Source organism: Mercenaria mercenaria, chromosome 13 (genome assembly GCF_021730395.1).
Source record: "Mercenaria mercenaria strain notata chromosome 13, MADL_Memer_1, whole genome shotgun sequence".
In the NCBI taxonomy this organism is placed as follows: domain Eukaryota; kingdom Metazoa; phylum Mollusca; class Bivalvia; order Venerida; family Veneridae; genus Mercenaria; species Mercenaria mercenaria.
In genome coordinates, this window is record NC_069373.1 from 10,331,456 (window position 1) to 10,356,713 (window position 25,258).

Below are 25,258 nucleotides of genomic sequence, written 5' to 3' on the forward strand. Positions count from 1 at the left end.
AGCCGCGCCATGGGAAAACCAACATAGTGGCTTTGCGACCAGCATGGATCCAAACCAGTCTGCGCATCCGCGCAGTCTGGTCAGGATCCATGCTGTTCGCTAACAGTTTCTCTGATTCCAATAGGCTTTGAAAGCGAACAGCACGGATCCTGACCAGACTGCGCAGATGCGCAGGCTGGTCTGGATCCATGCTGGTCGCAAAGTCACTATGTTGGTTTTCTCATGGCACGGCTCATGTGTTATCCATATATTGAAAACAGTATCAGCCTACACCTTTTACTTTATATCTTCATAGATGTACCTTTTAAACTATGTTGTTATAGAAAGACTAGAGCGACCAAATCAAATTATAATGGGATTATGATATTACAATAATTTTCAAAAGGAAATGACAAAAAAAAAGTAACTTGGTAGTTTTGTCCTTTATGGAGAATCTCATGACTTAATCACAATTTTTCAACTTCAGAATTCTAAATATAATTTATAGTCATACTTCACTACTTGGTTCAAAATCAGGATGAGCAAATGGTCCTGTTCTTTCCAGAAATTTCTGAACATGACACCAGCGTCCTTGCCAGTCAGTACTCATGTTTATCTGAAAAAAATGTGTTAAAATTTAATCTATGAATTCAGAGGCTATAAAAATATTCTTTCTGTAGACCTGACAACAGACATTGGGTGGTCATTGAACTTTACATACTTACTTTCAAACTGTAATTGATTCAAATACAAAAACATTCAACACAAGGGCTGTAAAAGGAGACAGCATACTCAATTATTTTGATGTTTGATGGAGTATTAATTTTTTGCAAGTGAAACAATACCTGGCCATCTTAGTTGACATAGTGCACTTAACCTCTCTCTGAACCAGAGTTTTAAAGCAAGAATAGAAATGCTGCTGCATAAAAGGATGTTAAACCAGTTTAATGAATTTATTTTATCTTATAGGCTGAACACCAATAAATCTGGCTGTTCCGTATTTAATTGAAAATCGACTTACTTTAATGTTTATAACATTTTTTTTCTACATTTTCTAGCTTATCAGATACCAGAGACTTATATTCCCATAAAGAACATTATCGCTACTTTAGAAAAACAAAAAGAAAAGGGGTGTTAACTTTAATATAAGAAAACTACAGTTCATTAAATACAACCCGCTGAATTTACTCCTTTTCGCTTCTTTCAATTTCTCTTTCTGAGACATTAAATTCTTACGCCACGATTTTTACCTAGCATGTGATAAGAACAGACCAATTTCGAAATTCGATAGCATGCTAAGTGACAGGTCTAGGAAAGTGGTACATTTACATATTATCTGTAAATTTATAGATAATCTATAAATTTACAGATTGTGTGTATAAAAACTGATGAAATTACATTTATTCTCAAAACCACAGCTTGAAATTAATTGGTTTATTTACAGTATGCATAAATTAAGGTCATTTGCGAGTTTTAGCCAATTTTGTTGGTACACTTTCCTAGACCTGAAGTGATACATACTGAAACCCAGTAGAGTAAAAGAAAACGCTATGCATTCCAGAAAGGGCATGTGGAAAGGAAGAAAGATTAGAAATATTTATATTTGGCCTACTTGTGAGGCTTACATTTGATTTGGAAGAGATCTGCCTGTATCATATGATGTTTCATTCACTGGGTCGAAATGTTTTGAGGGCGAATATATTACAGAAAGTAGACATTTTCATTTTCCACAAAAGTTTCCGATACATTTAGTTTAAAATTTGAATAGTTTTCACTCACTATATTTACTGGTGTTATTTTCCCTGTAACACAAGACAAATGTGAAAATTTAGAAATGAAATATGAACTTATACGGTGTCGCTTCAACGTTGAACAAAATTATGTAAAAAAATAATAAATAAAACACTGGCATGAGGGAAGCAGTCAGGTAAGATAGTAAAATAAAATGATTATTTTGTGAGATTGTTTTTATCCCTTTTGATTCATAAATTCCTCAAAGTATCATCATTACTCTATATTTTAGTTCTGTAATTGGTATAAGCATAAAAAAAATGTTTCATTCGTACTAAATATTTTCGCTCCCAAATGCGGATAGTCTAATTACGACATTGCTCTGTAACTAATCATTTTATATGACTTCTTATTGAGTATATGTTTTAATCTTCCTTTTTTCAAAGGACTGAAATGTTGTTGTTGAAACTGTTAGAAAGCTTTTGGCTGGTGGGTTGAAAATTTAGGGAACGAAATAAACTGTCAACATGGCCGATGTTCAATTAGCACCTTTACGTCCAATTGGCGATTTTCTTATGGAATCAGCACGGTTCCAAATACCCAACATCAAAGATCCAGAGAAATGGGCCAATAGAGTTCTTAACAATCTGCTTTACTATCAAACCAATTATTTTTTGACAGCTCTTCTGGTTTTCCTTTTAATAGGGTAAGTATTCGGATGCTATATTTTGGGACATACTTTTTTTCACAACTAAAACCGTTATCCTGACTTACCATAATTTTCTTGATCACAATATTTCAGGTGCTAATGATCAGGTGCTATGGTATTCAAAAGGAAAACTCTTATCTTTTATGGATCATAATTTTGGTCCTTTCATAATTTAGTTTCAGCAGATGTGCTTATTTCAGTTATTTTTGTTGATTAATGTCGAAGGAAGTGTCTAGCCATCCGATAACCAGACGCCTAGCCTACGTTCTAGCCGTCTGGTTACCGGATGGCTAGCAAATCCTCAGGGGATTTTCTAGCTGTCCGGTAATAGATTTCCTTATCATAATGAATAAGTAATGATACTTGTTATGGAGGGATTTTGATGTCGCTTGGCACAAATGTTCACCACCATGAGGCGGAGTGTCATGCGTAAGAACCAGGTCCCTAGGTCTAAGGTCAAGGTCACACTTAGAGGTCAGAAGTCAGGTATAAGAATGACTTTGTCTGGAGCATTTCTTTTTGAAGCATAGAGGGATTTTGATGTAACTTTTTAATCTCTTTTTTTATTAGCTCACCTGTCACAAAGTGACAAGGTGAGCTATTGTGACTGCTTGATGTCCGTTGTGTGTTGTGCGTCCTCCGTCGTGCATTAACAATTTGTAAAAAAATCTTCTTCTTGAAAACCACTGGGCAGAATTACACCAACCTTCACTGGAATGATCCTTGGATGGCCCCCTTTTAAAATTGTTCAAAGAATTGAATTTCATGCAGAACTCTGGTTGCCATGGCAACTGAAAGGAAAGACTTTAAAAATCTTCTTCTCAAAAACCAGAAGCCCTAGAGCTTAGATATTTGGTGTGAAGCATTGCCTAGTGGACCTCTACCAATTTTATTCAAATCATGACCCAGGGGTCAAAATTGACCCCGCCCCAGGGGTCACTTGATTTTACATAGGAAAATCTTAAAAAATCTACTTCTCAAAAACCAGAAGCCCTAGAGCTTAGATATTTGACATGTAGCATTGCCTAGTGGACCTCTACTAAAATTGTTCAAATCATGACCCCGCCCCAGGGGTCACTTGATTTTACATAGGAAAATCTTCAAAAATTTTCTAAAAATAAACCAGAAGGCCTAGAGCTTAGATATTTCACATGTAGCATGGCCTAGTGGACCCCTACAAATTTTGTTCAAATCATGACCCCCGGGGTCAAAAATGACCCTGCCCCAGGGGTCACTTGATTTTACATTGGAAAATCTTCAAAAATTTTCAAAAAATAAACCAGAAGGCCTAGAGCTTAGATATTTCACTTGTAGCATTGCCTAGTGGACCTCTACAAAATTTGTTCAAATCATGCCCCCCGGGTCAAAATTGACCCCACCCCAGGGGTCACTTGATTTTACATAGGAAAATCTTTAATTTTTTTCTAAAAAAAAAACCAGAAGGCCTAGATCTTAGATATTTGACATGTATCATTGCCTAGTAGACTTCTACAAAATTTGTTCAAATCATTACCCCCGGGGTCAAATTGACCCCGCCCCATGGGGTTACTTGATTGTACATAGAAAAATCTTCAAAATTTTCTAAAAATAAACCAGAAGGCCTAGAGCTTAGATATCTGACATGTAGCATTGCTTAGTGGACCTCTGGAAAATTTGTTCAAATCTTGACCACCCAGGGTCAAATTGACCCAGCAAATTGACCCAGCTCAAGGGGTTACTTGATTGTACATAGAGAAATCTTCATAAATTTGCTAAAAATAAACCAGAAGGCTTAGATATTTGATATGTAACATTGCCTGTTAGACTTCTACAAACTTTGTTCAAATCATGACCCCCGGGGTAAAATTGGCCCAGCCCCAGGGGTTACTTGATTGTACATCTGAAAATCTTCCAAAAATTTTCTAAAAATCATCAGTTTGACATTTGAAACATGTAGCTCATATTACTCAGGTGAGCGATCCAGGGTCATCATGACCCTCTTGTTGGCATAAATGTTTGCCTCAATGAGACAGGGAGTGTCTTGTGCAACTCCCAGTCCTTTTGACAGCTGGCGGGCTCGCCATGTTGCCGGTTGGCATCTAGTTAAAATTAAAACAGTTGTGAAATACTTACACTTTTCATATTTAAGTATTCAAATATTATTTTAATGAATAACTGTTTTAAATGACATTAAATTTTAATTTAAATAGCGGCAGTTTGAGTTTCAAAACTTTTAGAAAAAAGTAGTTAAGCGTTCATAATTAATCCATTTTATTTTGAAATAATAGTCAAAATTAATTAATGAATTGCTTGTTTTATAAGCTTTCCATTCCTCAAAACAAATATATAAATTTGTGTATTAAGAATTAAAGTTTAGGCCGTTAGAAAAACATCACTTTTTTACAAATGGCGATCAATGTTTTATCATTTCTAAAAATAGAATATCAACGGATTTATATACAAACACGATCTCATTCGTTTTATCGACTGAAAAATCAGATAAGTATTGATACCTTATGTAAATAACATTTTAAACTACATAAAATCATTACTTATTCATTCAGAAATCAATAACCAGATGGCTAGAATGCATGCTAGGCGTCCGGTTACTGGATGGCTTGACACTTTCTTTGTAGAAAGGAAGTGTGCAGCTGTCGGCTATCACTGGACATATTGACTGCTTTCTTGCTGTCCAATCACCAGACAGCTAGCCTGTCTTTTTTTAGGGGGTTTCTCAATTTATTCATGAATTATGAATTTTCCTGATAAAACACTAGTTAATAGATTAAAGTTGCTTATACCGGCCAGTAGCCTAGTCCAACGTCTTGTACGAAAGTCGCTATATTGTGATAATTTTTTAACAGGTCAATATCTCTCTGCCCTATAACAAAAATATCTCAGAATAAGTTCTGACATCAAATTATTTGGACTACCAGTAGTCTTACTCATTAGGCTTAAATCAGGATGACTTATTTTATGAACTGATATTTTATAGTTGTCATCCCTTTAAGCCTTACCCGTATCTGCATTTTACTGATAGCTAGGAAAACGTAAACATTAAAAAATCCAAAAAAGTAATATAATACTGGTCAGACTTACTTGCTCCAATAAATTAAACATTGATATTCATATAGAAACTTCAAATGGGTTGAATATAACTCATAATTTTAAATAAGAGACTTGAATCTTCGGAAATATGATGTGAACAGGTGCAAGGAGATATTTACCCGGACACCAGTTTTAATACACAGTGGACTGCCGATTGACACGAAATTGCAGAAACAAAACACATTTAATATACATTCAGAAAATGTCAGTGAAACATTTTTTGCTCGACTACAAAGTATGGAGAGCTATCCTACTCGACCCGGCGTTGGTATCGGCCGCCGATGATCGGCGTCCTTCTGTGTCCGCACTTTGGTTAAAGTTTTGATGCACTTTCTCTTTATCTTTGTTATTACTTGATGGATTTACTTTAAACTTAAAATAGTTGTTCCTCATCATCACCCACATCATATTGCACAAGGATCATAACTCTAGCACCAATATTTCATGAATTATCCCCCCTTTTAACTTAGAATTTCAGGTTAAAATTTTGGTGCACTTTCACTTTATCTCAGTTATTACTAAATGGATTTCATTCAGACTTAAAATGATTGTTCAACATCATCACATACATCATATAACACAAGGGCCGTTACTCTTGCACCAGTATTTCATGAATTATTCCCCCTTTTTACTTAGAATTTCAGGTTAAAGTTTTGGTGCACTTTCACGCTATCTCAGTTATTATTAAATGGATTTGATTCAGACTTAAAATAGTTGTTCCACCTTATCACCCACATCATATGACACATGGTCCATAACTCTGGCACCAATTTTTCATGAATTATGCCCCTTTTACTTAGAATTAAAGGTTAATTTTGATGCATTTTCACTATATCTCAGGTTATTACTAAATGGATTTGATTCAACATGACACAAGGTGCATCACTCTTGCACCAATATTTCATGAATTATTCCCCCTTTTTGCTAAGAATTATACTTGATATTTAATGTTTTGATACACTTGATCCTTATCTCTCTTATTACTTAATACTTTTGACACAGACTCAAGCTGTTATCCAATATTTCATCCACGTTGGAGTCATTGAACACTCCAGTGACAGCTCCAGCTTCGTCAAATGTGCCCAGTTTCACTATCCAGCATCGAAATAGTCGAGCACGCTGTCTCCTATGACAGGTCTTGTTATGCTTTAGTGTCAACATAAATTCATTATCAGAGATGTAATCATTACAAATACATTGTAAATGCACCAGAAAACGTTCCCAACGGATTTCATTAGAAATATGCAGAATAAATTTGGACGTGATGGGACGGTGAGTCAGAAGTATATCACGGTGTCCCGAAAAATCCTATTGTTTGGACTGACCGTCCAGCAGAACAGTTTAGAAACGTCTGTATATACTTACATAATCATGATTGCTTTCTGCTTTGCAGTATTGTCCATCCGGTGCAGATGGTTTGTGGATTCATTGCAATTTCTGTGGCATTTGGAGGCTTTGTTTACTGTACCAGTTCACGATGGAAGGCAAGGCGCTTTAAACGAGATCATCCGATAATAAGCGTGATTGTGATACTCCTCTCTGGATACTTGTTGGTCTATATGGTTGGAGCTGTAATAGTTTTCATGTTTGGAATTGCTTTTCCACTATTGTGTGAGTATTGAAGCTTCCTGTTTGAAAAGGTTTTATTAACTGGTAGCGGTGATCTAGTGGTTAAGGTGTTGGCCATTCAACCTGGAAGTCATGTGTTTGAGCCGCACTTGGGTAACGATTATGCCTTCTGTTTTTTACAGGAAGCAGACTCAAGAGTGATTCACATAACCATCAAGCTTTCATCACAATAGACCTAATATAAATAGTATAAACTTAACTAATTATATGAAAATTTAATGTTTCTCTATTTGAGTAAGAAATGACTGATTTTGTGATAAAGTACCTGATAGAAGGTATTGATTTTAATGCTAACAACAGTAACAAGTGTTTTAGTATGCATGAATGGTACTGTTTATAATTTTAACTTTGAGTATATTTAAAGATTTAAATTGATAAACAATTCCATATTTTGTAGTAACATCAATAGCAAACTTTATTTTACAGTAATACTGATACATGCATCATTTCGGATGAGGAGTATCAAAAATAAAGTAACAAACCGTCTGGAAACCGTGGGTCTCAAGAGAACACCAATGGGGATAATACTGGAGGGACTTGGCCAGGACCAGGAACCAGTCTCATAAATTGATGTACCTTTATACTTGTAGTCTGTGGTTTATATTGTCAATCTTGTATATTTATACAACTGTTCACATTTACAGGCCATAATCTGGTATTATCTTTCTTATGAATTGAACCAACTATATAACTGCTATTTAATACTAGGGTTGCTGGTATTTCTTTATATTTACATGTATATCACATTTTATAAAGGAAACATTTTTGTCAAAAAGTTTTATTACCTATTAGTAGATGCCTAGTTAGATGGATTGGTGGAACGTAGCAATGTATGCATTTCAAGAAATCCAGATTATATGGGCCTAGAGAACTAGGAGTTGGTCTGCTGGTATACTGTAAAGGAATATTTTGCAAGAAAACCAAATGATAAAAATATATAGTAGATGTAGTAATGAAGGAATTTTCTTGAGAATTTTAAACATAGCTGAATATACAAGGCAGTTTCTTTAATAAATACAGCATTCAATATTGTCATTTTAGAAATAGCATTTAACTTTTGTGACAGTATGCTCAGTTACCATAGTTTCTACAACATACATTGGTTTAATATGTAGAACAGTATCTATAGATTAACATGTATCTGTGATATATTTGCCTAACAGCCTAACTCTGTAATCAAATTACTGATATTTTTCTCTAAAGAATTGAGTAGAACAATAATAATTTAAGCAGTGTAGTATGGTATGATTAATTCATATAACAAATTCTGGTTAAGTACTTACCGTGGCATATAAACATATAAAATTACATATAAAATTAATATGGCTGTTCAAAGTGTGTGTCAAAGCCTTCACAAAACAACAAAAACATCAACTAACTCAGGCTGTTGGAAAAGCAGACGTTATAAGACTGCATCACAATGCTTTAAAAGTTTACTTTCTATCGGCAGTGTGATACTTTCTATCGGCAGTGTGAGAACAAATTTAGGTTTTTAGTCTCTACCGATGGAACGCAGGAGTAGACTATTATAAGAAGCCCTCCGTCTGTCTGTCCATCTGTAAATCTGGATCCTGCAGTTACTCAAAAAATATTCAAGCTAGGTTCATAAAACTTTGCATGTGAATAGAGTGCAATATGTAGATTATGCATGTACATGACTTACGCTTGTAGGTCGAAGGTCAAGGTCACTATTGAAGGTCAAGTAAAAACTGTCTGCTCCATAACTTTTATATGCATTGTTGGATTATCTTAGTGCTGCACACAAAAGTTCCCCTGGATGAGACAGTGTGTCAACACATGACCTATGCTTGTTGGTCAAAGGTCAAGGTCACTTTTGAAAGTTTTCCAACAGTAGGGGACTTCTGTTTTGCCACTGCAATACTCAGTAACTTGTTTGCATAATAACTTGACAAACGTAAACTGTTCTTGCCAGTCAAGATTTACAGATGTGACCTTTGAAATGCAGCAGCTGTATACAGCTTCATCTGAACTGTAAATACATGTAGTAAAAATACAGTCACTAAAGGGACTGGCCTCCAGATCATTCAACAGCAGAAAAAAATATTTTTTTAGTTATCTGGAAATAAATGCTACATTTCTTAAGAAGGCTTTAAACCCTAATTACTGACAAACTATATGTTACAGAAACACATGAGATTTGCTGTTTTTACTGCTTTTTACAGTGAAAATCGAAAAGCGTTTGTATTGCTTTACTCCAAATAAACAGTTAAAACTGTCTCGATTGTAAATATCTATATTTTGTAGTCATAATTCACTAATTTCACTATAGCGCTATTGGTTACGATGACAGGAAAATGTCTTTATTGCCGCAGCGGTCCGGGGATGATTTCCGGTATGGTCATCTTTTTTTCTTTATTTGGAATTTTTTAAATATTTTAGAAACAAAAACTCATATTCTAATGTTCATAATATGACCAAACTTCAATTTGAAAGAAAGAGTTTTTTAACCAAATCTGGAGGTCAGTGCATTTAATATCACTGTGAATATATTAGGAACTGCAATGAATGGCAGACACAATGGAGTTGAGCATACTGGCATAAATGTCTTTGAAGTGAGTGTGTATTGTTCTTTGTACATTTTTTATATATGCTTACATCATTATCATTTGAGATTTGTAGTGTGTGTTAATATATATATACATGTAGTGTGTATGTAGTATTTTAAGACTAAAGGTTAGTGTGTGTTTTATAGAGTATTATTTAATATAATAACTTCTTTTCTTCTTTTGTTGTTATAAACATACATTTATAAATATTTAAAGCATTTATATTTAATGGAAAAGAAAGAATTTTTAAAGCATTGATCAGTTAAAATGAAATTATCACAAATACAAAATAAAAAATGTGTTATAGTTAACCAGGCTTATGTAATATCTTAGAACTACTTGAATATTACAGACACAATTTTTAACTGAATGAAAATGTGATACCCCTGATAGTGTTGTTTTGGGCCATGTATTGGATTATCTTTATCATTTTAATCATGCTAGTTTTAACTACGTAGTGCCTAGTATGTATATTAACCTTTACAATGCTAAATTTCTAAAATTTGGGCAGTACCACTTATTATTAAAAGATATATTCACTGAAAATTTACTGACTGAATACCAAACAGTGCAGACCCTGATCAGCCTGCAGACATGCAGGGTGATCTTGGTCTGCACTGGTCACAAAGTCAGGATCACTTGTCGCCAGTAGGCTAAAGGTTAAAATGCTATGCATGGCACTGCAAATATTTCCAACAAGAAGTTTTGTGTAAGCACTTGCCTAAGTACCTTTTTTTCAGTACATTTTTCTGATAGTGTATAAATTTTATGTATTTGAAGGTTTGGCAATATATTTTGCATAAAATTATTACCTGTTTATATATACCTGTACATCAATGATTGAATGAAAAACTGTTGTAAGTTGGTCTCAAAATTCAGAGAGTTACAACAGTTTTTTTTTTCAGCCATGCCTTTTTCATACAAGAATAAAGATTTTATTAAGAAATGAAATCTAGCGTGTAAATTCATGTTCATCTGATTCCATGTCGCTTTATCTCATGTAAACTGGCTTCATAATATTCCATTTTTTTGTGTGTAAAATTTTTATAGGTATATAAAACATGACATGTAATAAATGAAGGCTGTTCTTTTGCTTTGTACCCCTTCTGTACCAAATATTGTTTTATTAGCTCACCTGTCACATAGTGACAAGGTGAGCTTTTGTGACCACCCTTCGTCCGTCGTCTGTGCGTGCGTCCGTGCATCCGTCAACAATTTCTTGTCTGCACAATAGTGGTTTCATTTATGATTTTATTTTAACCAAACTTGCACACAACTTGTATCACCATAAGATCTCGGTTCCTTTCTTGAACTGGCCAGATCCCATTACGGGTTACAGAGTTATGGCCCCTGAAAGGGCCAATATTGGCTATTTTGACCTTGTCTGCACAATAGCAGCTTCATTTATAATTTGAATTTAATCAAACTTGCACACTACTTGTATTGCCATAAGATCTTGGTTCCTTTCGTCAACTGGCCAGATCCCATAATGGGTTCCAGAGTTATGGCCCCTGAAAGGTCCAAAATTGGCTATTTTGGCATTCGCAGCCATATAGAGACTTCCAAAATATCTTCAACAACAATAAATCTTGGATTCCATGGCAAATCAGATCCAATGGTAGGTTCCAGAGTTATTTTATATCTTATTTAAGTCCCCTGATTGTAATCAAAATGGATTTATATCAGTAAGTACTTATAGGACTTATTTGAATTTTCATTATTGTCATTAGTTGCACTGAGCCAATCAGGGTAGATAACTATGGACCGATTTTATGTCAAATTACCTCCCTTTATTTCAAATTAAAATGGGTATATCTCTGTAACTAATGAAGATACTGATCTGAAATTTCATTTATGTCAACAGATTTATTTGGCAGATCCTTAGTTTGTTCACTTACAATAATTTTCTTTTTAATTACTTCCCTTTTACGTTACTATAAATAGCTTATTTTTAGTAACTTTTTTATTATTGACCGTAGGGAAAAGCCGAGACCACTTTTTTGTGGTACAACATGGATGGTACCTCCAATTTTTAGGTGTATTTTGACATATCTGTACCTTGTAAGAATTTGTTTTCTTTTTGGTTAAATTTCTTTCCTTTGTTATGCCCCCGAAGGGAGGCATATAGTTTTTGAACCGTCTGTCTGTCTGTCGGTCTGTCAGTCTGTCGGTCTGTCGGTCTGTCCACAATTTTCGTGTCCGGTCCATATCTTTGTCATCGATGGATGGATTTTCAAATAACTTGGCATGAATGTGTACCACAGTAAGACAGCGTGCAGTGCGCAAGACCCAGGTCCGTAGCTCAAAGGTCAAGGTCACACTTAGACGTTAAAGGGTAGTGCGTTGATGGGCGTGTCCGGTCCATATCTTTGTCATCGATGGATGGATTTTCAAATAACTTGGCATGAATGTGTACCACAGTAAGACGACGTGCAGTGCGCAAGACCCAGGTCCGTAGCTCAAAGGTCAAGGTCACACTTAGACGTTAAAGGATAGTGCATTGATGGGCGTGTCCGGTCTATATCTTTGTCATCGATGGATGGATTTTCAAATAACTTGGCATGAATGTGTACCACAATAAGACGACGTGTCACACGCAAGACCCAGGTCCGTAGCTCAAAGGTCAAGGTCACACTTAGACGTTAAAGATCATTTTTCATGATAGTGCATTGATGGGCATGTCCGGTCCATATCTTTGTCATTCATGCATGGATTTTAAAATAACTATGCATGAATGTGTGACACAGTAAGACGATGTGTCGCGCGCAAGACCCAGGTCCGTAGGTCAAAGGTCCTAAACTCTAACATCGGCCATAACTATTCATTCAAAGTGCCATCGGGGGCATGTGTCATCCTATGGAGACAGCTCTTGTTGTTCCTGTCCTTTGGACATAGATATTTTTTCTGAGGACCTTCTTATCCTCAAGTGCAATGATAACAGGTGAGCGATATAGGGCCATCATGGCCCTCTTGTTCCGTTTACACATGTAAGTGATACAGTCACATACAGAACAAAAAAATTGTGTCTTATTTTCTGTTCTCCATTCCTGATACATACGTATTAGTGAGATGTGTATTAAGATATTTTTCATAGATTTTAATAATTACAAGTCCCGTTTTGTGTTATGTGCAATATTCAAAAACCAAATAAACCCTCACCCACTCTGTTTTGTTCTGCTATATGTTAATACAGTATTTCTAAAATTTTCAGGTTTCCACTTAATAGGTCAGTTATACAACATTTCTCTTTCATTAATGACTGCCTATATAAATAATCACTATATATTTTTGCTATTTGACCAGTCTATAATTATTCAACAAGTTTACAGTGCTAATGTGTCAAAGACTGAAAAAAAATAAAACCGAATATTAATTTCTGATGTCATGTAATAAAACTTATTGAATGGTTTGGATTATTTGATGGCAAGCCATTTAATATGTGTATAATGTTGCACTCATATTGTTGCCATGCCTATATCTGGTTTTCTACAAGAAATTTTGTAGGAACTGACAGTGGAAGATAAATTCCCATTGATATATAATGCATAATACAATAATTATTATTATTATTCATTTCCCTATTTATACAAAACAATAAGCTAGTAAGAGTAAAATTTACTTACAACCTCTTATTTGTAAATTGAAAACACTCCCTAGATACTAACCATGCCTGTACTGTCATAGTGGCATATATATACATGTATATATGAATTAATATTGCTAATTAGGATGACAGTGAGGGCTTTGATATTGTACAACTTAAACTGTCAGTAGAATTATCAGCCTGTATTGATTTTGATAAAATTATATTGTATTTTAATATTTAATTATGCCCACTTTCGAGTGTGTTTTAGCAGGTTACCTTGAAAGATGTTTTAGAAGTCTTGCCATGTTTGCATTAGAATCTCGAGAGGATATACATTTTGATTCACCTAATTGTCACTGTTTTAAATCAAGCTTTTTTTCCTAGGCAGATTTTCAGACTTTCAGTCAGACATTGTAATAATGTTTATAAGACTTGTTCTCCTCGTGAATACACTCAATGTAATTCTGGTATCAAGAAACGTTAAAATATCTGGTGAATACTACCGGTATTCAAGGTGTTCACTATTCATAATTATATCTTGCTTCTGTGTTCATTTTGTATTTTTGTCCTGTCGCATTTGTGATTTTTTAAAGAACTATTTTTGAAGGAGTACTGAAGTTTATAAGTGTGGAGTTACTGAGTTTTGTCTTTGTATAGGTAAAGGTAGATGTTTCATAAGATATTTTGAAAGTGTTATCAATTTTATTTATGTCTTTTCATGAATAACATGATGTAATAAAAAGGTGTAAATATTATATTAAAGACACTTGCTGCAGTTTCTTGTATGAGAGATGGGCAAAAAATTTCCTAATAATAGAATTTGTTGAAACATTGTATATGAACACAGTTTCATGTTAGAAACAGAAAAATGCAAAAACAATTATAGGTCATCGTGCTTGTTTAAGAGTTACCTGCCCTTAAAACTGGATTTTTCTTCAAATCTGCATTTTTAAGGGCAGATAACTCCAAAAACAAGCAAGGTGCCATTCGATTTTTTTCCATAATTCTGTTTCTAACATGACACTGTTCATATACAATGCTTCAACAAATTCTGTTAATGGAAAATGTTTTACCCAAAACTGCCGCATGTGTCCTTTACACTAGATTATGCACTTGTTTTTCTGCACAATAAATTACTTCCTATGTTAATGATGTATTCCAGGTCAAACACATTCACATTAAGTAAAATGGTAAAAGAACATTTTAATGCTCAATTGTTTGAAAGTAGCGATGTTTATTTATAAATGTCATTGTTTAAAGGCACCGTGTATTACAGGGGCATATCTCCAGATATGCGTCACACTCTCAAAACTATCACAACAGGCAAAGATTTTAAAATATTATAACTTGTTATATTATAATTCCATGTTTAATAGTAAGCTTTACAGCTTAATTTAATACACTGAACTGCTTTAAAAACGCATCACTATCTATTGTTAATTTTTCAAAAAGACAATATTATACAGTTATTGGCTTATGTTGAGGTCAGTATGTGTTTTTACGGACCCCAAAAAAAAAAATGATATTGACCGAGGCGGCAGTCCCAGGTCAATATCATTTTTACAGCTCTGTAAAAACACATATTGACCAAAACATAAGTCTATAATTGTTATATGCCGTTCTCAAATGCATTTATTTGACTGGGCCAGATTTCATACATATAAGAAAAAGTAATATCACAAGAGTCATTATCACTTTTGCAGGTCAGTATCGCTTTTTGCGGACCCGCGTGTGCACTAATTTCGACCAATCAAATGAGCGCATTTGAGAAAGGTATATAATATTTCTTAATAAATCTGCTTTAATAATAAACTGTACATCTTAATTTCTTTTCTTTTACAGCAACAATTTACTGTATTACTTACACAGCAGAGATCTTTTCTGTGCATTTTAAAGCTATATTTTACTGCCAGAGTAACACAGTATAAAGCTTTTCTTTAAATTTTACAGCAACATTTTACTGTATGACTGACACAGTAGAGTAAGGAGTCACTTGCATTAAGTAATCAGTAGCTGACTTCTCAAGTAGACTTTTTGTTCTAATTTCAACTTGCCTTAAACAAACGTCTGCCTTAAAAAGCAAGATCCCATCCCATCCCCCACCCTCTTCCTTAAGTCAGTTTGACTGTATGATATGAGCCGCGCCATGGGAAAACCAACATAGAGGGTATGCGACCAGCATGGATCCAGACCAGCCTGCGCATCCGCGCAGTCTGGTCAGGATCCATGCTGTTCGCTAATAGTTTCTCCAATTCCAATAGGCTTTAAAAGCGAACAGCATGGAGCCTGACCAGACTGCGCGGATGCGCAGGCTGGTCTGGATCCATGCTGGTCGCATACCCACTATGTTGGTTTTCTCATGGCACGGCTCATATGTTTTTACAGCAACATTTTCAATATATTCTTAAAGCAAAATTTGACTGCATGTCATAATGAGACCTTTTTCCAAAATATCTAGACTTTCAATAAATAAATTATTTCCAAAGCTGATTGGACCACTTTACTTTTGATCTACTATCAAATAAAAGTATTCTCGGAATTTTGATGAAGGCTGACAAATTGGTGTAATGAACCCGAGGATGTGTCCCGTAATTGAGGTGCACTTTATTGAATTATTAAAGTGCAATAGTGATTGTTACTCATACATTTAATGATTTAGTGTTACTATGCAACAATTGTATGGTAATTAAGTGTCATTATGTACAGCATCGATTTGATGTTCAGTGTCACTATATAAAACAACTGTGTGATAGTAAGTTTAATGTCACTATGTAGGATGGCTGTGTGATAGTCGAGTGTTACGATGAACAACTACTACATGAAAAATTTAATGTCAATATGTATATGTCATAGGTCAGGACGTTTTCAACAGAATTTCTTTTAGAAAATATATTTGATAAAAACACCTTTTTTGTGCAAAATTTATGGAATTTGAACAACCCTAAATCGTTTCCTTAAATGTTTGTAAATTGTATAAATACTGTGTATTGATTGAACAGAAAACGAAGACAGGAAAAAAATACTTGCTACCAGACATGATACAAATGCACATGGTAGTGTTAAGGCAAATCTTGCTTATTCTGCGTTATTTACCAGCTCCCAAACCTATCACACCTTTCTTAACCTTCCTGTGCTGTAAGCTTAGCTTTTAGTATTATTTATGTTTTATATGCCTGTGTGTAAGTTTTGTTATGGACCATTGTAATATGCAGCTGAGATTTACTATAGCAATCCCGCTTTTTTATGCCCCCGAAGGGAGGCATATTAGTTTTCAACTGTCTGTCCGTTCGTCACACCAATGTTAACTTTTTGCATGAAGGCACTTTACTCGCGAACCACTGCACCCAGGACCTTCAAACTTCACATGCCGATAGTACTTATTGAGTACACAACCCCTATTGACTTTGGGGTCACCAGGTCAAAGGTCAAGGTCAAAGGTCAAAGCGCTACAGGGGCATTTGTCACCATTAGTGACAGCTCTTGTTTGTTTAAATATAAATGTGAATTTCTTTTTGTTTATATAATAATGTGAAATTCATTTGAACAAAAATAAATCTTCTTAAAAACAAATCAGTTATGTCCTTATTACTGCATTAGTAACATCTACATCAGCAATGATAATAAGCCCACTTTATTACCTCAAGTCTGCAGAAGCAAAGAGCCGTAATAGTGATGTACTGATTTAACACAAAGTAAAAGGTATCAACATACTAGTAAATAATTTTAAATTCATTATTGTTAATTTTCAACAGTATTTCAATTATGTAACGGCAGGCAGTTAACCTAACCAGTGTTCCTGGATTCTGTACCAGTACAAACCTGTTCTCAAGCAACTGCCAACTTCCCCACATGAATCAGAGGTGGAGGACGAATGATTTCAGACAAGATGTCTTTAATCAAATTGTCAAGGAGAACATATGCCTCGCCCAGGGCTCGAACTCACGAACCCATGATCCGTAGATCTGCGCTCTCCCTACTGACCTCAGCGGATCGTCAAGGAGAACACATGCCTCGAACTCACAAACCCACGATCCGTAGATCTGCGCTCTCCCTACTGAGCTCAGCGGACGGGCTTGCTAGAAGTCAGCTATTGTAATACCTGTGTCCATCATCCATTATCAAAATGGTTACTGTTAACACTAACAGTCACAGTTTTAGGCCAACCCAATTGAAACTTTGTAAGAATGTTTATTTCTATGAAATCTCAAACGAGTTAGAAAACATGTCATCTGTAGTTAAAAGTAAAGTCAACAAGATGTATATTAGAAATCTTTGTTACCACTCTACAGGCAACACTTCCTAGATTAGACCTTCATGAAACTTTGCCAGAATGTTTTTAGCTCACCTGAGCAATGCTCAGGTGATTTATTGTAACTGCTCAATGACCGGCGTCCGGCGTCAGTCAACATTTAGCTTGTGTATGCAATAGAGGGTGATTTTTCAATTGATTTTCATGAAATTTGGTCAGAATGATTGCCTTGACGAAATCTAGGCCAAGTTTGAAAATGGGTCATTTGGGGTCAAAAACTAGGTCAAAACAAAGAAAAACCTTGTGTATGCAATAGGGACTGCATTTTACACCAGATCTTCATGAAATTTGATCAGAATGTTTGTCTGGATGACGTCAAGTTCAAGTTCAAATATTAGTCATCTGGTGTCAAAAACTAGGTCACCCGGTCAAATAGAAGAAAAACCTTGTGTACACAATGGGGGCTGCAGTTTACACTGGACTTTCATAAAATTTAGAATGGTTGCCTTCATGAAATCTAGGTCAAGTTCGAAAACTGGTCATCTAGGGTCAAAAACTAGGTCACTAGGTCAAACCAAAGAAAAACCTTGTGTTTGCAATAGGAACTGCATTTTACACCGGATCTTTATGAAATTTAATCAGAATGTTTGTCTAGATGAAATCTAGGTCAAGTTCAAATATGAGTCATCTGGGGTCAAAAACTAGGTCACCCAGTTAAATCAAAGTCGCATTTAAAGCAGGATATTCATTAAATTTGATCAAGAGCGACCTAGGACCATTTGGTCCTCTTGTTGATTCTATCTTCATAAATTTTGGTCACAATGTTTGTTATCATGAAGTCTTGGAGGATTTTAAATCTGGGTCACATGGGGCAAAAGCTAGGTCACTTAGGGTCAAATTGAAGGAAAAGCTTATTATACACTTCAGAGGCCACTTGTTTGCTCCAGTCTTTCCGAAACTTTGTTAGAATGTTTGTTTTTATGAAATTTTGGACAAGTTCGAATCTGGGTCATGTGGGTAAAAAACTAGGTCACTAGGTCAAATCAAAGAAAATGCTTGTTTACACTCAAGAGGCCATGTTTTTTGGTCCAGTCTTAATAAAAATTGGTCAAAATATTTATATCCATGAAATCAAAGAAACCTTGTACACACTTTAGAGGCCATATATATTTTATCTTTATAAAACTGTCTCTGTGGCATATTGGTCTAATTCGATTCTGTTTATCTAAGGTCAGTTGACAGAAAAACCTTGTAAAGACATAACACAATTATGACCTGCCCCTTCCAGTACGGGACATGTGTAGGGGATTGACACATGCTCTGCCATAATCTAGGACCATCACAGCCCTGTTAATAGGATTTTTTTTTTTTTGAAAGGCTCATGCCTCCCCTTACTGCTTTGTTTAAATGGAAAGATATTTCACATCTGGTCATGGCACAAAAGCAATTGTTTGGAGTATAAATTAGATGCCTGTGGGCAACATGGCTAGATGTAACTGCATGAAACTATTGACCTTTGACCTCAAGTGTGACCTTGACCTTTCAACTACTTATACCTGACAGACTGTCTCATTGAGGCAAACTATTGTGCAAAGTTATTTAAGAAACCCTCAATCCATCGGCGAGTTACAGCCCAGACAAGGAAAACTGTACGAAGATTTGAGCTTTGACCTCTAAGTATGACCTTGACCTTTAAGCTACCAATCATGGATGACACAGTTATGGACCGGACACGGAATTGCGGACGGACGGACGGAATGACAGACGGAAAAGTGCATTCCTATAGTCCCCGAAACTGGTTTTCAACTGGTAGGGGATTAATAAAAACAATAAAAGTTTAATAAAAACGACAAAAGTTTAATCTTTTTATAAATCTGGTAAAAATACATAGAAAAATACACTGGTCAACTAGACGGTTTGGGCTTCTTGTCGTCTTTATTTTTATCATTTTCATCATCCTTTTTGTTTAAACAAAACCACAGTTTCTTTGATTTTTTTGGGTTGTCATAAGCTGTTGGCACAATTTTCTTGAAAGAGTTCACATCACATCTCGATAAGAGATCAGCTGCCACATTGTTCATTCTAGGTACGTGTACACCCACAACAGTAATATTGTACTTAAAACATACCTCCATCAACAACATATATAACTTGTGAATGGACTCATTTCTTTTTGATTTTCTTGAAGTGTATATCCCATGATTGATCAAATTTATTGCGTACATATTATCACTATAACATATCACCTTTTTTTCGACAAATTTATGCTTCCATGTGTACACAGCTGTTACAAACGCATAAAATTCTGCTATGTAGGACTGGGACCTAGGTTCAAACTTAATCTTGCTAGGAATCCAGGGATCTGCCAGCCATCTGATTTTTTCGTCATCGCGAGAAATCAAGTAAGCTCCCATGCCATGTGCGGAGGCGTCAACAAAAAGTTCAAAATCTGGATTTGTTAAGTCTCTCGTCACTATATTGATATTTAGGGGATGGTTATCATATCTTTCCAAGGCTAGTAAAATTCCTTTCCTGAAGTGGTTCTGTTGGTTCAGGTACCCGAAAGCCTAGAAATGGATTTTAAAACATGACTCAGAACTTTTGTTTTTACATCAATCTCCTCTGAAAATAGCACACAAACCTTAAATATCCAAATTTCAAAATTTGTGTCAAAGTTTTCAATTCTAGAGAGTATTTTCATTAGTTTGTAAAATTTCATGTGCAAAAACAACAGTAAAATGACACAAATAATTAGCAAGACACAGATTTACACATTAATTTTATGCAATCAAGATCAGGAGGTAATACTAGAGATGCTTTTGAGAAAAGCGCATGTCTCTCACAACTGTCTATATCATCTTGTGCATGCGCTTTTGTACACCCAAAACGTACCCTATACTACTAATTTCACATGCGCTTTCGTGCAGGCAAAACGCACCCTATACTACTAATTAGTAGTATAGGGTACGTTTTGCCTGTATGAAAGCGCATGCGAAGTGAGGATTCTTCGGTAATTTAAGGGCCATAATTCCAAAGTGCCTGAGCCGATTTGGCTAGTTATCGAACTTGGCCGAGGTCTTATGGTCAGACACATTTTGTTCAAGTTTGTTGAAGATCTGGTGAGAAATGCTCGACTTTAGAGTGCGGACATGCATTGTGACAGACAGACACACACACAGACAGGAGTAAATCAATATGTCTCCCACACCACTGTGTGGTGGGAGACATAATTAACCTTTACCCTGCTAAATCTCTATCTTTCAATTTGGGCTGTACCATTTATTATTTGAATGTGTGTTCACTGAAAATTTACTGATTATATAGCCAACAGTGCTGACCATGAAACACTTGACATCAGCAGGCTAAAGATTAACTGGTACCCTGAACATTTTATGTTTAGTATGTGTTTTGCCGTGATTCAAGACTTGACAAGATTTGTGCTTAAACCAATTAAAACTGGAATCTGCATATAATATGGGTTACTACATGTCATTTTTTGTGGGGAAGAACATTTGGAAAATTCTAGAATTTGGCTAAAATGTAGGATGAAAGGTCATTTTTCGCTCATAAAAACTACAGAAAAAGAACTGATCTGTATTAAACCTAATGATAACAGACTTAGTTTAACTGTCTGCAGTTAAGGTAGTTCTGCATGTTTGATAAACTGGAAGTGATGGCGTAACCTCTTTTATCAGGAAAACGTAGAATAAAGCCTGGATTCGGCATACAGAAATGAAAACCATTTTATGAAATAATGGCAGCCCCTGAGTAAATCTATTACAATCGCACTGTTACTATCTTTCTAAAGTTAAAATATGATATTAAAACATCTGACACTTAAATAATTCAAAATAATGTCTTAACATTAGCTTGAAATGTGCGACTCAACTTAATCATGGTCAAATATCTCAAAAATAAGCACAAGGACCTATACATATTATTTTACCACATTATAGACCATATGTTTATTTTAAAATACAACTGCGAAAATGTTCATTTATATCTACATTGTGGTCCAAATTTTTCAATTCAGTCTAGCATAAAATCAAGCACATAACTCTATCTTAAAAAGCTTTATTTGTTGAATTTTCTAAGTATATTTTGATGTTTTGAAAAATCAGTTTACTCAAATTCTACATATTGTAGAAAAAAATTTGATCAAAACATGCAGAACTACCTTAATTATACCTCTTTGCTGTTAAAACTTACAAAAATAAACAGATTCTATACTGGTACATCAAATACTGTAAAAGCATATATATTTGTGATAATGTACCAGTAAAAAATATTTTCATGCTCCTTTTGACTGTGTCCGTAAAAGGTACACGTCAGACAGGTAACTGTAAAGATCGCTCGCTATTTTAATACCTGTAAACATTGACGATCCTATACCTGTAACAAACACAGCTTTACACATAATCTATGTCCAGGACATATATATGTCAGTGTTTGTTTAATCAAACACGCTGCTAACATAAAATTTATTATTATCGGATTTAAAATTTATGAAGTTGGTTCTGATTTGGCTTAAAATTCTACTATCCTATTGTTGTTACGAAAACATAGAACATATTCTATTTTTGTAAATTATGGCGGTTTCGATTTGATATGCTGAGGAAGGCTTGTGTCATGACAAGATTTTCTTGATGTGCATTATATTAATGGTTAATAGTTACACAAGGACTAATGTTCACGAGACAAATAGTGAAAATTAAACCCTTGCGAAAATTTCTGCTTTACGGTATATAATGGTACTGATGATAAACCCGGACAGAAAATGAGGATTTTTACCTGTAACTTTTTTTACTCCTGAAAATTGTTATCAATGGTTGGTATCAAAATAAAGCTTAACATTTGCTAAAAAATTGACATAATTTATATTTAGTAAGTAAACTCACGCAAAGTGAGACCCTGAAGGGGTATATAAAATGGGGACTGTATGAACGTTGACCGATGATAAATTCAACAACTTTGTCATTTACAAAATTTTCTCTATAGTATTATATTGAAACTTTCCCAAAAATGCTGTAACAGTCATTCCGGATCATGTAATGTAAAGTGACCCAATGTCAGGCCTTCATGTGTTGACAGTGAGCACGTGCAAAAAACATCCTCTTCTCCAGTAATTTTGGATAAATATTTTTTAAACAGATAAATGTAGGTCATCTATTTATACAGAATATTTACCAATTTTGTTTTTGTTTGCACCAGATGGTGTGGTAAGCGACTGCTATTAGACAGGGTGTTCAATTATATAAATAATCAATTGAAATCTAATTCGAAGGTGGTCGACTTTATCATCTGTCTGAGTTTATCATCAATACCAGTATGTATGATATTTCTAAATACATCTTACCTACAACATGTTGTAACATGATTTCCATATACCAGTTTAACCTTAAACTGATATAGTTTTCCAAGATTTCCATCAACTTAATTATCTTAATACTGAGACACTGACTTTACTATGGTACAGACAGTAAATAACATTCTTTCTTGCATACAGGCACATATTAACATGGTTATATGATCCAATACACATCTACGATGTAAAACTTTGCCAAATTTCATTTCAGCAAAATTTAGCTGTACAATGGTTGATAGGAAGTGTCTAGCCATTTAGTATCTAGACGCCCCCAGCCCCTAACTTTTCCCCCACCCAACTGATCTAGGCACCTAGTAATCAGACAAATAATTATGTACTGGTAGACTTATATATTGTAAAACTTTAAAATCTTGATAACAGTAATCATTTCTTGGAGGTAACATGTAAACTGTGACAGATTAATTACGCTGTACAAACTGCATATCCAATCTGCTTTTTATTATAACAAAATATCAAGGCAGAAAAAAAGAACACATGTCAACCAGATGTGTGTCTATAGGACACTGGTGCTACCATTTTCAGTCACTGTACATGTTTTCATGACTCTTGGTGAAATATCTTTAAGATAGGTGCAACACGAACTTTTAAGCACTTTATATATATATATATTTTTATTTCACTATATCAAGGACTATAACTCTGGTCTGGATGAGTCAAATCTCAAACAGAAAATCAGGTGCACGACTTCAAATGCTATATAACAATCCCCTAATGTTCCATAATTCTAGATCAAGTACATTTTGAGATATGAGACACAAACTATTATGCCCTTAATGAACATTTTTGACTAAGTCAAGTGCCATAACTCTGGTTTTGCAGAATGAAATCACAAAAAAAAAATCAAGTCCACTAATTTACATGCTGGATAATATTTCTACATGGTTTCATGACTCTAGGTGAATTTATTTTTAAGATATGTGCAACATGAACTTTTAAGCACTGTATTTGTATTTTTCACTAAGTATAGGGCCACAACTCTGGTCTGGCTAAGTAAAATCTTAAACAGAAAAGTTGCACGGTTCGACATGCTATATAACAATTTTCTTCTGTTTTATGACTAAGTCAAATACTTTTTGAGATACATGGGACACAAACTTTTATGCCCTGAATGCATAATTTTGACAATCAAGGGCCATAACTCTGGTCTGACTGAAGAAAGCCCAAACAAAACCCTAGGTGCACAAGTTAATCACTGAATAATATTCTTGTAATGTTTCATGATCCTAGGCCAAATTTAAGATATTTGCGACACAAATTTTTATGCCCTTTTATGCACATTTTTGAAAGGCCGCAAAGTGAAATCTCTAACAAAACCCAAGGTGTACAATGTACAGAGTATTCAGGGTTTCCTACTTGTGCATTTAAACATTTTTCTGCATATTATGAGAGTTACATCTCTTAAGTATTATTTTATTCATTCTGGTGGAGTTACCTCTCAGTCTAGATGAATTTTCATACATATTTGGAGAAACTTCTCTTATCTAGGTATTTTTCTCACCTTGAACTTCATAACAGCTTTGAGGCACGACTGATAGTATGCCAGATCTAAACATGTTGATTTGGAATTGACAGTAAAACATATCGGCCACTGGACCTGTAAAATAAAAGCAGGATTCCTTGTTAGCCAGTGAAAGGAAGTAGGCACTGCCACTGTGATGATGTTGGCCTGGTTCCTGACTATGGCTAAAATTGTTTTCTTTTTCTTTTTTTCACATTGTACAGCAAAAATGCCACGATCTAACCAGATCATTTGATTTATACAAAATAATTTTCTCATACATAAATGATTATTAAAAACAAAGGGAGCTGCTTTTTACATAAACAATTTAAAACGAAACGGAAATACTTAGATAATGAATGTTGTCAAAGAGGCTATTTGAAAATGTTCACCAATACAGAATTGAAAATGACAAAAGAATGATGCAATAAAAAATTGCACAGACTAAGTGTGTGCATCAAGAAGGTGGGTGTGTTATGTGAAGGTGGAGGTGTACCAATTATTTGAACTGTTGTCCCAGAAGCAGGAATATTATCCTAAATGTTAAAATAGCTGTAGAGTTTCAATCCAGTATCTGCATAAGTTTTGGATATAGTAACTTGCAAGTAAAACTTTAACCAGGATTTTCGAAGTCCAAAATGGGGCATAATTTGGCGAAAATACATGTCAGACTTACACGACTTAAGGCTCACCCGGTTTTATGACCCCAAAGACACACAAGTAAGTTTCAGTTCATTGTCTGCATCAGTTTGTTTTTGGAGATAGTAACTAAATTAAATCCATCTTGTAATGACAAAGTTACTAACTGTAACAATAATCAGTTCAATCAATAAAGGG

The 25,258-nt window shown here is 34.8% G+C and overlaps 3 protein-coding genes across 5 annotated transcripts in view; 1 reads left to right on the forward strand and 2 right to left on the reverse strand.

The window, feature by feature from the left end:
* The window catches only part of LOC123530526 (NEDD8-activating enzyme E1 catalytic subunit-like), a 37,027-nt gene extending 35,135 nt beyond the window's left edge, over positions 1–1,892 (reverse strand). The window contains exons 1-2 of one of the 2 annotated variants that reach the window (XM_053521161.1): positions 1,759–1,892; positions 494–595 (exon numbers count right to left, since the gene is read on the reverse strand). In XM_053521161.1, coding sequence (XP_053377136.1) covers positions 494–589 — 96 coding nt within the window. In that variant the 5' untranslated portion in view covers positions 590–595; positions 1,759–1,892. The other variant, XM_053521162.1, reaches the window with a different exon arrangement.
* Positions 1,893–2,196: 304 nt separating this feature from the next.
* Positions 2,197–16,858, forward strand: LOC123529867 (PRA1 family protein 3-like). The gene is made up of 3 exons (XM_045310430.2): positions 2,197–2,416; positions 6,900–7,117; positions 7,562–16,858. The coding sequence occupies exons 1-3, from the start codon at positions 2,238–2,240 to the stop codon at positions 7,699–7,701; spliced, it is 537 nt and encodes a 178-aa protein (XP_045166365.1). The 5' UTR covers positions 2,197–2,237; the 3' UTR covers positions 7,702–16,858.
* Positions 16,859–19,379: 2,521 nt separating this feature from the next.
* LOC123529866 (uncharacterized) overlaps positions 19,380–25,258 on the reverse strand; it is a 31,840-nt gene continuing 25,961 nt past the window's right edge. For both annotated transcript variants that reach the window (XM_053521166.1, XM_045310429.2), the window contains exons 4-5: positions 24,422–24,517; positions 19,380–20,104 (exon numbers count right to left, since the gene is read on the reverse strand). In XM_053521166.1, coding sequence (XP_053377141.1) covers positions 19,442–20,104; positions 24,422–24,517 — 759 coding nt within the window. In that variant the 3' untranslated portion in view covers positions 19,380–19,441. The remainder of the gene's footprint in view (positions 20,105–24,421; positions 24,518–25,258) is intronic.